The following is a 13420-nucleotide window of genomic DNA, read 5'->3' on the forward strand; positions in this document are numbered from 1 at the left end:
CAAGGCTATGGCCTACAGCTTCCATGCTGAGCCCCCCCCCCACCTCTCTCTCTCTCTCTCTATTCCCCCACCCCCTCCCCAACCAATCCTTCAGATGAGACTACATCCATGGCCAATAATTTGGCTGCAACTTAATGAGAAACCTCAAACCGAAGGCACTCAGCTAAGCTTTGTCTAGATTCTTGACCCATGAAGACTATGAAATAATAAATATTTATAGTTTTAAGCAACTATGTTGTGGAATAATTGATTATGCAGTAACACATGGCAAATATAGTCACAGTTCATGTAATATTTCTGCATGTTTTACATCCTCTATTAAAACCTCACAGGTTGGCTCCAGACCACTATCATTATTAATAATCATGCTTGCCCCTTGAGACATAAGGTTCATTTCAGGCCTGAAATATGTGAAAATAAGGATGAAGGACTAAGGAATGCAAACTCTGTTGTGATGCTGTCATTTTCAGAGGCGAGGTGGTGAAGGTTGCAGTCTTTGGCAGTATTAAGACCGTGGTCTTATGGTCCTGTCCCACCTGAGAGTGGGCTCTCCCTTGCTGCCTCTTCCCATCACACACACACACACACACCACCAGAGTGTGATGTTCAGAGTATGTCATGGTCAAAGCTGAACGAGCACTCCGCACGGCACCTAGGAGCCGTACTGCAGATCTGCCGCCAGCCTTTTGTCCACTGGGCTGCCCTCTTTTCATTTCTGTTTCACCACAGCCTTGAAGTTTAGGATGATTTGGACTTTGCATATTTATGCAGGCTTTCTGGCCCACCTTTCCTTTTATTTTAATACGATGTAATTTTTTCTTCAAATGTCCCTGAGAAAATGTTTTACGTGGTGAGCTCAAAACCTGCCCAGTCTCATTCAGGCATAGAAACCAATCTGAAGTGCCAGATCTACAGTGAAGACTGTTAGCTAAGTGAAAACCTGTCAGCCTTTGAGACATTGATTGATTTAAGTAAACATTTGAGAAAGCATGCTTAAACTATAATATACCAATATTTTAGATTCATTCTAAATACACAATTTATTATGTGTTAGAACCTAACCCATTTCTTCTCAACTTTGTAACACAGGAGAAGAAAACCTCCTGGCAATTTTACGACGAAGATGGTGGAAGTATATGATTCTGGGACTCATAGACCTGGAAGCCAATTACCTGGTGGTCAAGGCCTACCAGTACACGACTCTGACCAGTGTCCAGGTACTGACGGCTCCTCATTTCTCTGCAGTCTCCTCAGTTTCCAGATGTCATTTGCTCTCAGTTTAGTCACTTAGGAATCTGAATACGACTCTGTAATGTTTGCAACAAGAGGGAAATTTGTTGTATGGAAGTTAACTTGAACTTTATTTCTATATCTTATTAATTTTTCTGAATTCAAGTGTAATTAGACTTCTTTTTCCTCTTCATTCTTAACACACCATGATAATCATTGACAATGTAGGAAAACAATTTGTAGCCATGAATACTGCCAACTAATATTATGTTAGTAGGAGAATTATTAATAAGCATAAAATTATTTTAATCACAACATACTCTAAACATTTTAGAGTATGTTCAGGGATGCTGATTAGGTAATCAAAATGTTTAATAATCTTTTCTTTCAGCTTTCTTTAATGTGGGAATTTTACAACCTGAAAGGGCAGAATTTTTCCTAACGGAACAAGACTTAACATCCTAAAATGTGTTATACATGATGATAGCCACAGTGCCCTCACTTTCTCTTCCTTTTTTACATATGGACACACGCATATGCATGTACACAATTATCGTTTTGATTTATGTTTCACAGTTTTCACCAGACACCACCTCTATTCCTCATTATATCATAAACAATAAGCTTAACACTTTAGGTTCCATCCTTGTTTATCTTTTAATAGTAATATTGTGAATTTACACTCATTCCAAAGTTCCATCATGACACAAAACGTTGTTCACATACTACTTATATTTGAAACCTCAACAGCATTTCTCCCATCCTAACAATTTGCTTAGAAACAGTAACAAAAATGGAGACAAACAAGCAAACAAACCACCTGAGTAAATTCAGATTATACAAACTGAGTAGGAAGTAATCTAACCCTGAGATGGGATGACATGCTTCTTCCCACACGCCCAGTGGCAGACAGAAAGCACGACTTCAGATTAGCTGTTTGATGCCCTGCTTAACTCTGCCTTCTATGAAAAGTTTATGTTAATTCTGTAGAAAGACAAAAAATAATAATTCCACTGAAATATCAATTGGTTTTTATTGTAATTTACTGAGCAAGGGATGGGGAGGTGAAAAAGCAAGGTGATCCAACAGTTCTAGGACCATTTTGCCACCTACAACAAATAAACCTACTAAGAAATAACAATGGTCCACAGAAAACACTCGCTCTGAGAACCATACCTGAAGTGTTGTTTAGTAATTTAATTCTGTTTATTCATTGCAAATTGGTAGAACTAACAAGGACTTACAATGATTTTCTCTTGTTCCTATAAATATTAATTGAGCACATAATATCTGCTCTGCCTTCAGTTTTTATTCATATCAATCAATAAGGAAAATATTTTAATTAAGCCTCTGAAGAATGTGCTAGTCATTGCAGATGATGGAAAGAGAAATTCATCAACCTTGCCCTGCAGGAGTTTATGGATTTACAAAGGGGATACAAGGCACAATCTATACATAGTAACACCAGGTATTATAGGCGATGGACACCTAAGTGCTACAGTTTCCAAAGGAGGCAGAGATGATATTTATTTTCCATGGTAAGAAGGTGCCCATGCAGATGAGTCTATAACATTGGATAAAATATGTGTCCAGCTTTGTACCCGGAAGAAAGAGTGTGACAGAAGACTGGGGACAGGAAACCTGAGGAATATGTTTGGAGGACAGTTTTTCCAGTTTGATTCAACGGTCACTTAAAAAATAATCGCTGAATGTTTCTATGGTTAATATAGTATATTAGGTGATAAACACACCTGTGAGCGGAAATACTGCCTGTGTTCTCATGGAGTTGCCAGTCGAATGGGGAAGACAGCCTTTGGTCAGACGACTGAGTGAATGCTTTATCCTCCTGGCCTTTCAGCTCATTCACCAAATTTACAATAGAATGTATCGTCATAATCGGGGATGAGTGTTCTAAAGGAAAGGAACATTGTTCTCTCAGACCATTTGTCAAAACGACCGGACCTAAACTGGGAAGTTGGGGGCGGATTTCCCAAAGAACTGCTGGTGGAGCTGAGCTCTAAAAGAGGAGTCGAAGATTAGTTGGGAAGGAGAGAGATCCAGGCAAAGAAGGCGACATGCTGAAGGCTCTGTGGTGGGAAGGACCGGGGCAAGGGTAAGCTGGTGGACAAGGTCATGTGGCTGGACAGAGAGCATGAAGGAAGAGCGCAGAAGATGGCCTGGAGAAGGAGTCAGGGGCCCCACTCCACGAGTCTCCCCAGCCAGGTCAAGGGTTTGAGTCTTTAGGCTAGGTGCTGTGGTAAGCCAGATTTGAGCTCTACAGTCAACTCAGGATGTGGTACAGGGACAGATGGAAGTCATGGGTGCTCGTAAAGAGACGATGGCAGAAGTTAAGTTGGGGCCATATATAGGAGTACTTCAATGCCAGGATGAAGAGCGTGACTCACTTTTGTAGGTAGAACAGCTGAGAAGGTTTCTGAGGAAAGAAATGACAGAATGTAACCCATGGTCCTTTTTCAAAGCACTTCTGTTTGAACAAGACAGTCTTCATTAGCAGCTGGCAGAGCACCAGACAACTTCTGTGTCCCGATTCTCTGTGTGACAGAGGTGCGGAGCAAGCAGACCTGAAGAGTCCCCCTTGTTTTATCCTCCTGCCCTTTCAGCTCATTCACCAAATTTACAATAGAATGTCACGAGCAATTGGTACATGAAGCTTGAAAGGAAAAATTTATCTTTGAAATGATTATGGACTCAGAAGAAATTGCAAAAATATAGAGTTCTTTGAACTGTTCCCACAGCTTTCCCCAGTGGTGACATTTTTTATGACTTTAGTACAATGTGAAAACCAGGATGTCGACGTTGGTACAATACTGCTCACTGGGCTGCGTACCTTATTCCGTTTCCTTCCCTTCTTCCCTCACTGCACTGTGTGTGTGTGTGTGTGTAGTTCTGTGCAGTTTGAGCCCATGTGGAGGCACACCTCATTTTGTTGTGCTTCGCATATACTGTGGTTTTTACAAACCGGAGGTTCACGGCAGCCCTCCATTAAACCAGTCTACCGGCACTCTTCTACCAGGAGGCTCAGATGACGGTTAGCATTTTTTACCAATAAATTATTTTTTAATCGAGACATATGCTTTGTGTCTTTAGACATAAAGCTATGTACACTTAATATACTACAGTATAGTGTAAACAGAGCTTTTGTACATGCCCTGAGAAACCAAAACCCCACGTGACTTGTTTTGTGAGACGGGCGTTACCGCAGTGGACTGGAGCCGGAGCCTCAGCATCTCTGAGGGAAGCCTGCACGGGTGCGCGTGGGGCCTGCCACGTCCGGGTGCAGAGCTGTGCTGGCACCACAGAGGGAGTCTCTCGGGGTGCCCCTGTGAAGCCACAGCAGTCCCGCCACCCTCCTCCCTGTCCTGGCAACCACTACTCGATTCTCCTTCTGTGTAATCTTGTCAGCTGGAGAATACTCTAGACAATAAAGTAGATTCACACAATATTTAACCTTTGGAAGTTGGCTTGTTCACTAAGCACATCCTTAAATCCATCCAAACCGTTGCATGTATCAGCGGTTTGTTCCTTTTTGTTGCCGAGTAGTATTCCACCATATAGATGTACCAGGTTTGTTTAACCACCACCTGTTCAAACACTGGGGTTGTTTCCAGCTTTGGACTTTTACAAATAAAGCTGCTAGGAGCACACACATGCAGGTTTTTGTGTTAACATAAGATTTCATCTCTCTGGGATAAATGTTCAAAAGTGCAATTGCTTGGTCATATAGAAAGTGGCTAGTTGGTTTTAGAAACTGTCAAACAGCTTTTTGGAGCTGCTGTACCATTTTACATTCTTACAGGTGACGTGGGAGAGGTCCACTTCCTCCTCTCCTCATTAGCATTTGGTGTTACCATCCTTTTTATTTTAGCCATCCAAAAAGGTATGTAGTGATATTTCACTGTAGTTTTAATATACATTTCCCTACTAGCTCATAGTGTTGAACACCTTTTGGAAAAATTATATTTTAACATTGCTTTTAGAGTCAAATCTAAAGCAACTTAACAATGGCAAAAGAGATAATATTTACTGAGGGAAAAAGATAATGAAGAGAGACACTGAAGTGAAGAAACCCAGCTGTTTTCTTTATTAGAAAGTAAAAAGAGATATAGTAACACCGTGACATTGAATTTATAAGGATTTTATTCTAAAGACATGTTTGTGGACTTGTAGCTCTTGACTCATGCAGAATAAATAGGCTGTGCCTGTAACTTTGAGGCAGATGAGCAATGACATTTGGTTAAATTCTAAAAGCTATGCTATTTTTATAACTTTGCTATATAAACCATTTCAGTAGAAGTATCGGCTTTATGACTTCTTGCCAAAGATTATTCATCTTTCTCCAGCCATGTAGTATTAAAATGCAAATAGGTGAAACTAGTGAAATGAGAAGGGGAAAGCAGGTCTCTTCAAACACGACAGTTTGGTAATTAAAATTAACTCACAATGGAAACAACCTTCAGTACTCTTGCCAGAAACCACTCTGAGGGGTCTGTACTGCTAACATGTCCCCTCCTTTGCACTGGATATTTCAGAACTCTTCCCAGCAGTCAAGCAGTTTTCGTCAGGAACAGGGGAGAAAGAAGAAGGAAGTCCCTCTAACCCTGATGATTTCCTCCCCAGCTCCTCTGACTTTGGGCTGTTAGCCAGCCTCCCCATTGTGCAGTGTGACATCCAACCCTGAGACGGATTCTACATGGCACACACATGCAACTCCCATATGTGATATTCACGACATACCACAACGTACACATGCAACAGTTTGTCTCATAGCTTTGTGTAACTCTCAGGTCTTTCTGGGTTCACAGCCTGACTTGCAGGTGGGCTCAGAATTAAGTTGTGTCAGACGCAGAGAAAAGCAGGGTAGTCTGCATCTTCTTCTGCATCTCTGGAGTCTAAAGTTTAAGCCACATCAATAGAGTTGGCATATAGATTTCTTCACTGATTAAAAAAATATATCAATGCTATTGCTAAGTGCTGGGGACAAAATTATTGATTAGACCACCAGTGTGCAATAGATGCTCAATATATTCCAACTCTTTTTACTCACATATTTTCCACTTTGAATATTCTTTCCATTGATTCCATTTAAGAATAAAAGTAAAAAAGATACATGTTACCTAAACCATCCTATCCTCCCCATGCACTTCCACTCTTGGGTAGAAATTTAAGAAGAGTGATGGAAATGTTCACAGCTGCATGAAAATGATCTAGATGAAAGAACTCACTTGAGACACCACAGGAAGTATAGGAAACCCACATTCCAATTGGCTTTGCCCCTGACCATTTGCTGTGTCACAGGTAAGACCCTTTGCTGGTCAATACAGGTGGAACCTGATCAAGATTAATGAGATTGTTGCTGGATACCAAGTTCTCCCCAACCCACTCTGTTTTGGAGGGAAAATATCAAGAGAAATTGATATTGTACAAGCAAATATGGTAATATTCTATTTGGGATCATGTTTTCAAAGTACCAGGGGCCAAACAACTCCAACAGTAGATCTTAATGAAACAAAGGTAAGTGATTTCTTTAAGAGAGACTTTCAAAATAGTGGTCATAGAAATGCCCACCACTGCCAAGAGGACAATGCATGGAAGAGTGAAAGTTTCAACAACTGAAAGCCCTAGAATGGTGTTTCTTGACATGGAAAATCAAAACATTTTTCTCCTATGGTACAGTTGGAATGCCTGTTCTATCTACAATGAACATGTTCCTGAAATAATATTTCCAAATACATTTTTGTAAATGATTTCTATGTTTAACACAATGGGAAATACACAGATTATTTCTTCTATTAAATTGAAAAATCATTTTGTAATATAAATAATAACCTGCTTATTTTCTTAATATTCTTTCTATATACTGGTTGTGAAAAGTGAAATGCTTCTATATTTCAATATTACACCAGACATGAAGATGCATACGTTTCAGAGTTAGTGCCTAAATTTCCTAGCCCAGAATGTTTGGTAGATAAGAGAGAACAAGGCAGATGGGAAGACATGGGAGACCCAACCGTGGATGTCCTCAGGGCTCCTTGATGATCACACAGATTTACCTGCCAACCGCTGACTGACCATTAGACTTCCCGAATGTGACTGCTCTCTGTGGAGCACAGCTGGTGGAATAGTGGGCAGATGACTGTACAAATAGTTGTAATCAGTGTTTTCATTTATTCAAGTAAGCAATTGCAAATTGATCTGGTGAGTACCTCTAGGTGTGTGTGTTTGCATCTGTGTGTGTGAGAGAGAGACACAGAGAGAAAGAAAGCATTAGCATAGCAAACAAAAATTTTCTAATGGCCAAGCAAATAAAATTTCAAAACTCAAATTTTTCTTTACTTTGGAAATGTACGAATTATAAGCATTGACAGAAACTAATTTTAATTAAATTTTTAAAATTCAGAGTTACAGTTAAGATCTTGCCAATTAGGTGTGCTCATTGGCTGATATGTTCATTTGGTCTTTAAGTGATTTTTATAGGTATGAAATCCTTTGATAGAAATTTAGAATCATGTTTTTATTTCAAGTCATCTTCCTGCCTGTCTCCAAGAAAAATCCTGGAAATAACATTATTGGTAATTTCTTATAGTTTCTCTAGGTAATTACTTCTCTGGTTTCTTGAAACATTAAAAATTACAAATGTGATTAAAGATAAATTGAAGATTTGTTGTGTTGGATAAAAGACTTGTGGATTTTTTTAAACCAAAGATCTAATTTTTAGTTCATTTAAAAAAAACAATACTACATCCTATGAAGGATTTGGAGGACACAATATGAAAAGATAATGTGCTCGAAAAGAGCTAGTTTGTAACAATTAGCTTAGACGATGTAGCAAGAGAATTAAGAGTAAAAAACTCCAAATAGTCTCATTAGAAACATCTTTTTACATAGAACATCTTCACTTTTCAAACAAAAATGCCCTTGAAATAACATTTTCCTATATAAGATATAAACAAAGCAGCTTAGTAAATAGCAAAATTTGTACATTAAACTCAATATTATACTTCAAGGTGCTTATTATTACACACTTATTTTAATGTGGCTACCATTGTTCAAATATTTTGTAATTTCCCTTTTAAAAATTTTAGAACCAGTTTTAAGTCATGAAAGTTTCTTTATAATGTATCCCTCTTTTGATTCCAGAAAGTTTTATCTGACTTAATCCAACATTTTGATTTTTTTTTCCAAAAAAAGTTAAAACCTACTCTCAAAGAATAAGTTTCCATTAAGGAATTACAATGAATGTTCTGAAGGCAATTTCAAAAAATAAGGAGAGCTTCGTTGAAATATACCTATGACCTTCCAGAGTGACTCCCGTTAATGACAACCAGGTTCGGATGAATGAACTTCAGTGGGTTACAGAACGTTAGATATGCCTCCCTGCTCAGTAAGTGGCAGCATCTGTTCCTTTAAGGAAAATTTCTCATTCTTTTTGAGGCCCGCCTTCCATTATGTGTGACCATTGCTGCTGCTTTCATTGCCTGAAAGACATCAGGGTTCTAATCCATGGAATGTGTAAATATGTGACTTGATATGGCAGAAGGGACTCTGCAGACATGAATAAATTAATGAAGTTGTGAGGATGAGGTTACTCTAGATTATTTGAGAAATGCCAATGTAATCATGAGGGTCCTTTGAGGAAGGGGGCAGGGGGCAGAGAGAGACTAGATGTGACAACGAAAGCAGAGGTCAAAGAGTCAGAGACAGCTGAAGATGCTGCTGCTCCTGACTCTGGAGATGGGGGAGGAGCTACGAACCTCGGAGTGCGGGCGGACTGGGGAGGCATAAAAGGCAAGGCAAGGGGTGCTCCCCGAGAGCCTCCAGAGGAACCCAGCCCTGTCAGTACCTTGATTTAGGACTTCTGATCCCTGAAGACAAAGGACAATGAATACAAGGAGGGACCCCAAAAATGGAATTTTTAAAAAAAGATTGTGTATTCTTACATGTTTAAAATTCAGTCACCTTCAAAGTACTCTCCATTTGATGCAATACTCCTATCAGAACTTCTTCCTGCTGCTCAAAACAACTTTTGAACTCATCGACTTTGATGCCTTTTGGTGCTTCTGCTGTTTTTTGTTTCACCTCTTCCACATCAGGAAAATGTTGCCCTTTGAGGACTTTTTTCATCTGGGGAAACAAGAAAAGTCACTTAGAGCAAGAGCCGGTGAATAGGGAGGATGGAGCTGGGGGTTATGCCGTTTTTGGTTATGCTGAACACTCAGCACAATATAGGCAGATATGCTTGTAAATCACCCATCATGAAATGGGCAAACATGCTGAAAGAGTCTTAAAAAAAATTCACTGAAGCTAAACACAGCCTCTCACAACAACACCAGCTGCTGCACTGATACAGATGGGTTCCTAGAACATTCACCCAGCAGGGGATGCCTGTACAACGAGGTGCCCACCCTCCAGAAGATAATTCTGTTTTTTTGTGTGTCCTGCCCTCTGTCCCCACCACTTTGTAATGTCATTTTAAGGCACTGAGTTTGTGATAATTTGTTCCAGAAACAATAGGAAACTAATACAGTTGGAGACGATATTAAATTTCTCCCTGTTCTCCAGGTGGATTTGAAGGCACTGACCTTTGGAGGGCCTTTTCTTATAAAAAAGCAGAACACATTACAAGTGCAGGCTTCTCTTGCCCATCTGTGTTCATGTCTCCGTTCTCTGAGAAGAGAATCCTGTTGGGGAGCTTTTCTCCCTTCGTGGTTACTAGGATGCCAGTGTTGCCAAAGGCGCCTAGATGGGCTCCTCGGAGGAGCACCCTGGGGCTGTCTGCCGTGGGCAGATGCACGTGTGAACGTTTCCACACCGGGACTGGCTGCATTAACAGAACTACCCAGTCACTTTAGGAAACTCACCACCGTAAATGGTTGAAGTTGGAGTGTATCCTTGTACCTTGAAAAAGAAAATGAAAAAAGTGCAGAGCCTGCTTCCCTTGGCAATGCATTTGAAGGGGTGTGTTTGTTCATAAATCACGTCAGTAAAAAAGCCTGCTAGTTGCGTCAAGGCTGAAGGGTGTCATCTTAAAATTGCTGACATTTTTAAAGACTCAGACTATGGGAATTTATAAAAACACCAACATGTAAAAAAATAGCAAGGGTTATTTTTGTCCGTCTTCTTCCTGCCTCCCTCTTGTTTATATGTTCTGGGTTGGGGGCCGTTTCCAATTCAAGAGCTCTTAAAAAAGAAGAGTGTGGTTATTGGGTAGGAGGCTTCAGTGATCAGTTTAGAAGCTGTGCCACCCTCTGGGCTAAAGAATGGTGACAAGAACTAGCAGCTGCACAAGAGGCTCACCTTCAGCTCCTCGGGGCCAAATTCTTCCCATGAAGTAGCTTTAGGCAGCACTAGTTACCTCAGTGAAAGCAAATCTCCCCAAATAGTTTCAGAGAAATAAAAATTATCTATTGCTTTCATCTTATTCATTCAGCATCTGCTATCTGCCAGGCAATGAGATGTGTTTCTCAGGATTTGCTCAGATGTTGCCTTTTTAGTGGGTTCTTCCTTGACCACCCTATTTAAAACCACAATCTCCTGCCCCACTCAGCACTCCCCAACTTCTCCCCTGCTGAGCCCTTATCATTATTGACACGCTTTTTATTTTACTTGTCTGTCTCTCTTCCTACATAAGCTTACAAAGCCCCACAAAAGAGAAACTTTTTATTAGATTTTTATTTCCCAAGATAATGTGTGGTATCCAATAAATGCTCCATAAATATTTTGAAGAAATCAAGAAAATATGTAAGGGACCCTACAGTGTGCCAAGCACTGTCCTAGAAGCAGGAGATAAAACAGTACAAGAGAGAAACATTCTTTTCCTTTCAGGAGATACTTGTGTTTGAGCATGATAAGAGCAATTCAATAATGTGGAGATCAAAGGGAGCCCCTGAAGGGGCACCCACTCCCCACTTAGGGGGCCAGGGAGGGCTTCCTGGAAGAATTATTATCTAAACTGAGCTCTGAAAGGTAAGTCTGAGTGGACCAGGCAGGAGATCATGAGAGAGGTGGACATGAGAACTCCAGGCAAGGAAACAGCATGTGCAAAGAAATGAGTCAAGAAAGACCACAGCATATTAGGGAACTAAAAATGTTCCTGTTTAGCATTTGAAGGAGGTGCTGGTCAAAGAAGAGAATGAAAACAAATCACAAAGGGAACTTGAGCTTAATCCTGAGAGCTTCTAGTGTAGGAATGACATGATGAGACTGGCAGTTTAGACAGATCATTCACACGGTCTAAGGAGGAAGGGGCCAACAGAATGGGACAAGTAAAGAGATTCTAGAGAAATTTAGGGACCTCAAAAGGCAGGGCCTAGTGACTTATTTGATGTGTGGTGAAGAAGAAGGATCAGTCCATGCACTCAGCATATTGTATATACTTTTCTATGGGTGCGAGACATAGTCCGTGAAGAAGATAGTGCTCTTGCCCCCGTGAAGCCTCCCTTCCAAGTCATACTTAGTTTTTATTTTCTATCTTTTCCACTAGAATATGAGGGAGTGAGATCTGTACAAATATGAGGAAGAGAGTTCCAAGCAGAGAGAAGATCCTGAACGTGGCATTTTTAAGAAACGGAAAGGGTCAACAAAGTTGCTAGTGGTAAGAGATGACACTGAAGAAGGAGGGACAGGCCAGAAGCACCTGGGCTAGTCGCATGCAAGGCTGTGTAAGTCAAGGAAAGGGTTTGGATTTGTTCTAAGGAAAATCATTAGAAAGTGTGACCAATTTGTATTTTTAGATCACTGTGGCTGCTCGTGGAGAATTGACTTCATAGAAGACAGAGTAGACATGGTCAGACAGTTAGGGGGCCCCGACTGAAGGACGATGGTGCTTAGAAGCCAAGTGCTAACTGCAGAGGTGTCTAGAGGTGGTTTCACAAGAGAAAGACAACGGGATTTTCTGAGTGTTTGTATGGGGTATGAAGGAAGTTTGAGCGAAAAAGAAGAGTCGAGAATGAATCCTTGATTATTAGCCTGAACCACTGGCTTGTTCCATGCAGTGAAAAGCAGTGAAGAGCACAGTTGAGGTGGAATATCGAGGGTTCAGCTTCGGCCATGGAGGTTTGAGCTTCCTGTTAGATATCCAGCCAGAGCTCAGTATTTTTTCTTTTACAAAAATGCAATGTCAGACCATTGTGGTCTTGACTGGAAAAGGGGTAAGTGGACAGAGATGACATAGGTGTGAAAGCTTCCGCCTTCATGTCATCATTTTTAATGCAGAGCTCTCTGAGCACATAGGAGGCAGCTACAGAAGAAGTTACCTTATCTGCATGGACAGGACCCTGCCAACCCAGTGTGCAGGCCCTGCTAGAGGTGCAGCCACAACACACAGAGGACACTGCCCAGGTTGCAGGAGCTCAGAATGGCCTGCCGAGCACCTTGGGAGGCTCTCACATAGGGGGATGCCCTTCACAGTGTGACCTGCCTGCCCAGTGGTTCTCTTCAAGTGTCATTTTGAAACCAGGCTCTGCCCTGGAATTGCATTTTTGGAAGCCATTTTCATACAGATGGTGCTGAAAGTTGTGGTCCCATTCACTGAAGGACAAATCATGTTAGAAGGAACAATTTAAGGACAAAGATATGACTTATGTGTGAGCCATGCTAAGCTGTAAGCATTTTTGGATCATTCACATCAGATCTGCAATATGGTCTAGAGTTAAAAGATGAATCCAGATTTAAGATGTAGATCTGGAAGTCATCAGCATAGAGATGACTTTTAAAGCCAGAACAGTAGACAAAATCCTTTAGGGTAAACGTAGAATGATGGGAAGAGGCACTATGGTGAAATCCTGAGATCATAATATTGGAGAGATGGGAGCAGATCCAGGAGCCCACAGGCTGGGAACCCATAAAAGGAGCTTGTGATGGAGGCACCAAATGAAGGGCAGATACTGGGAGATCTGACAGGTAAGGACGCCAAAGGAAGGAGGGAGTGTCAGGTGCTGCGTTGAGTGAGGCAAAGACAGAAATGCATCTGCTGGGCCTGAAAACAGGTTGTATCTTTGAGTCGTTTTGATGGTGTTTGGGAGCAGAACCCAGACTGCACTGAATGGATGCTGAAACATGGGCATGGGACTGAATGGCAACTCTTTTCAAGAAGTTTGGCAGGAAAGGAAGTAAGAGGTGGGTGGCAGCCAAGGGGGGCATATGTGGAATGTGAAGATGAAAGCTCTATGGG

The 13420-nt window shown here is 41.0% G+C and overlaps 1 protein-coding gene across 1 annotated transcript in view; it reads left to right on the forward strand.

Moving 5' to 3' along the window:
* The window catches only part of SLC35F1 (solute carrier family 35 member F1), a 360251-nt gene that overhangs the window by 287798 nt on the left and 59033 nt on the right, over positions 1-13420 (forward strand). The window contains exon 3 of the mRNA XM_045844241.1: positions 1090-1217. Within this exon, the coding sequence (XP_045700197.1) occupies positions 1090-1217 (128 nt within the window). The remainder of the gene's footprint in view (positions 1-1089; positions 1218-13420) is intronic.

Source organism: Phyllostomus hastatus, unplaced genomic scaffold (assembly GCF_019186645.2).
Source record: "Phyllostomus hastatus isolate PE091 unplaced genomic scaffold, TTU_PhHast_1.1 phas_contig_40, whole genome shotgun sequence".
Taxonomy (NCBI): domain Eukaryota; kingdom Metazoa; phylum Chordata; class Mammalia; order Chiroptera; family Phyllostomidae; genus Phyllostomus; species Phyllostomus hastatus.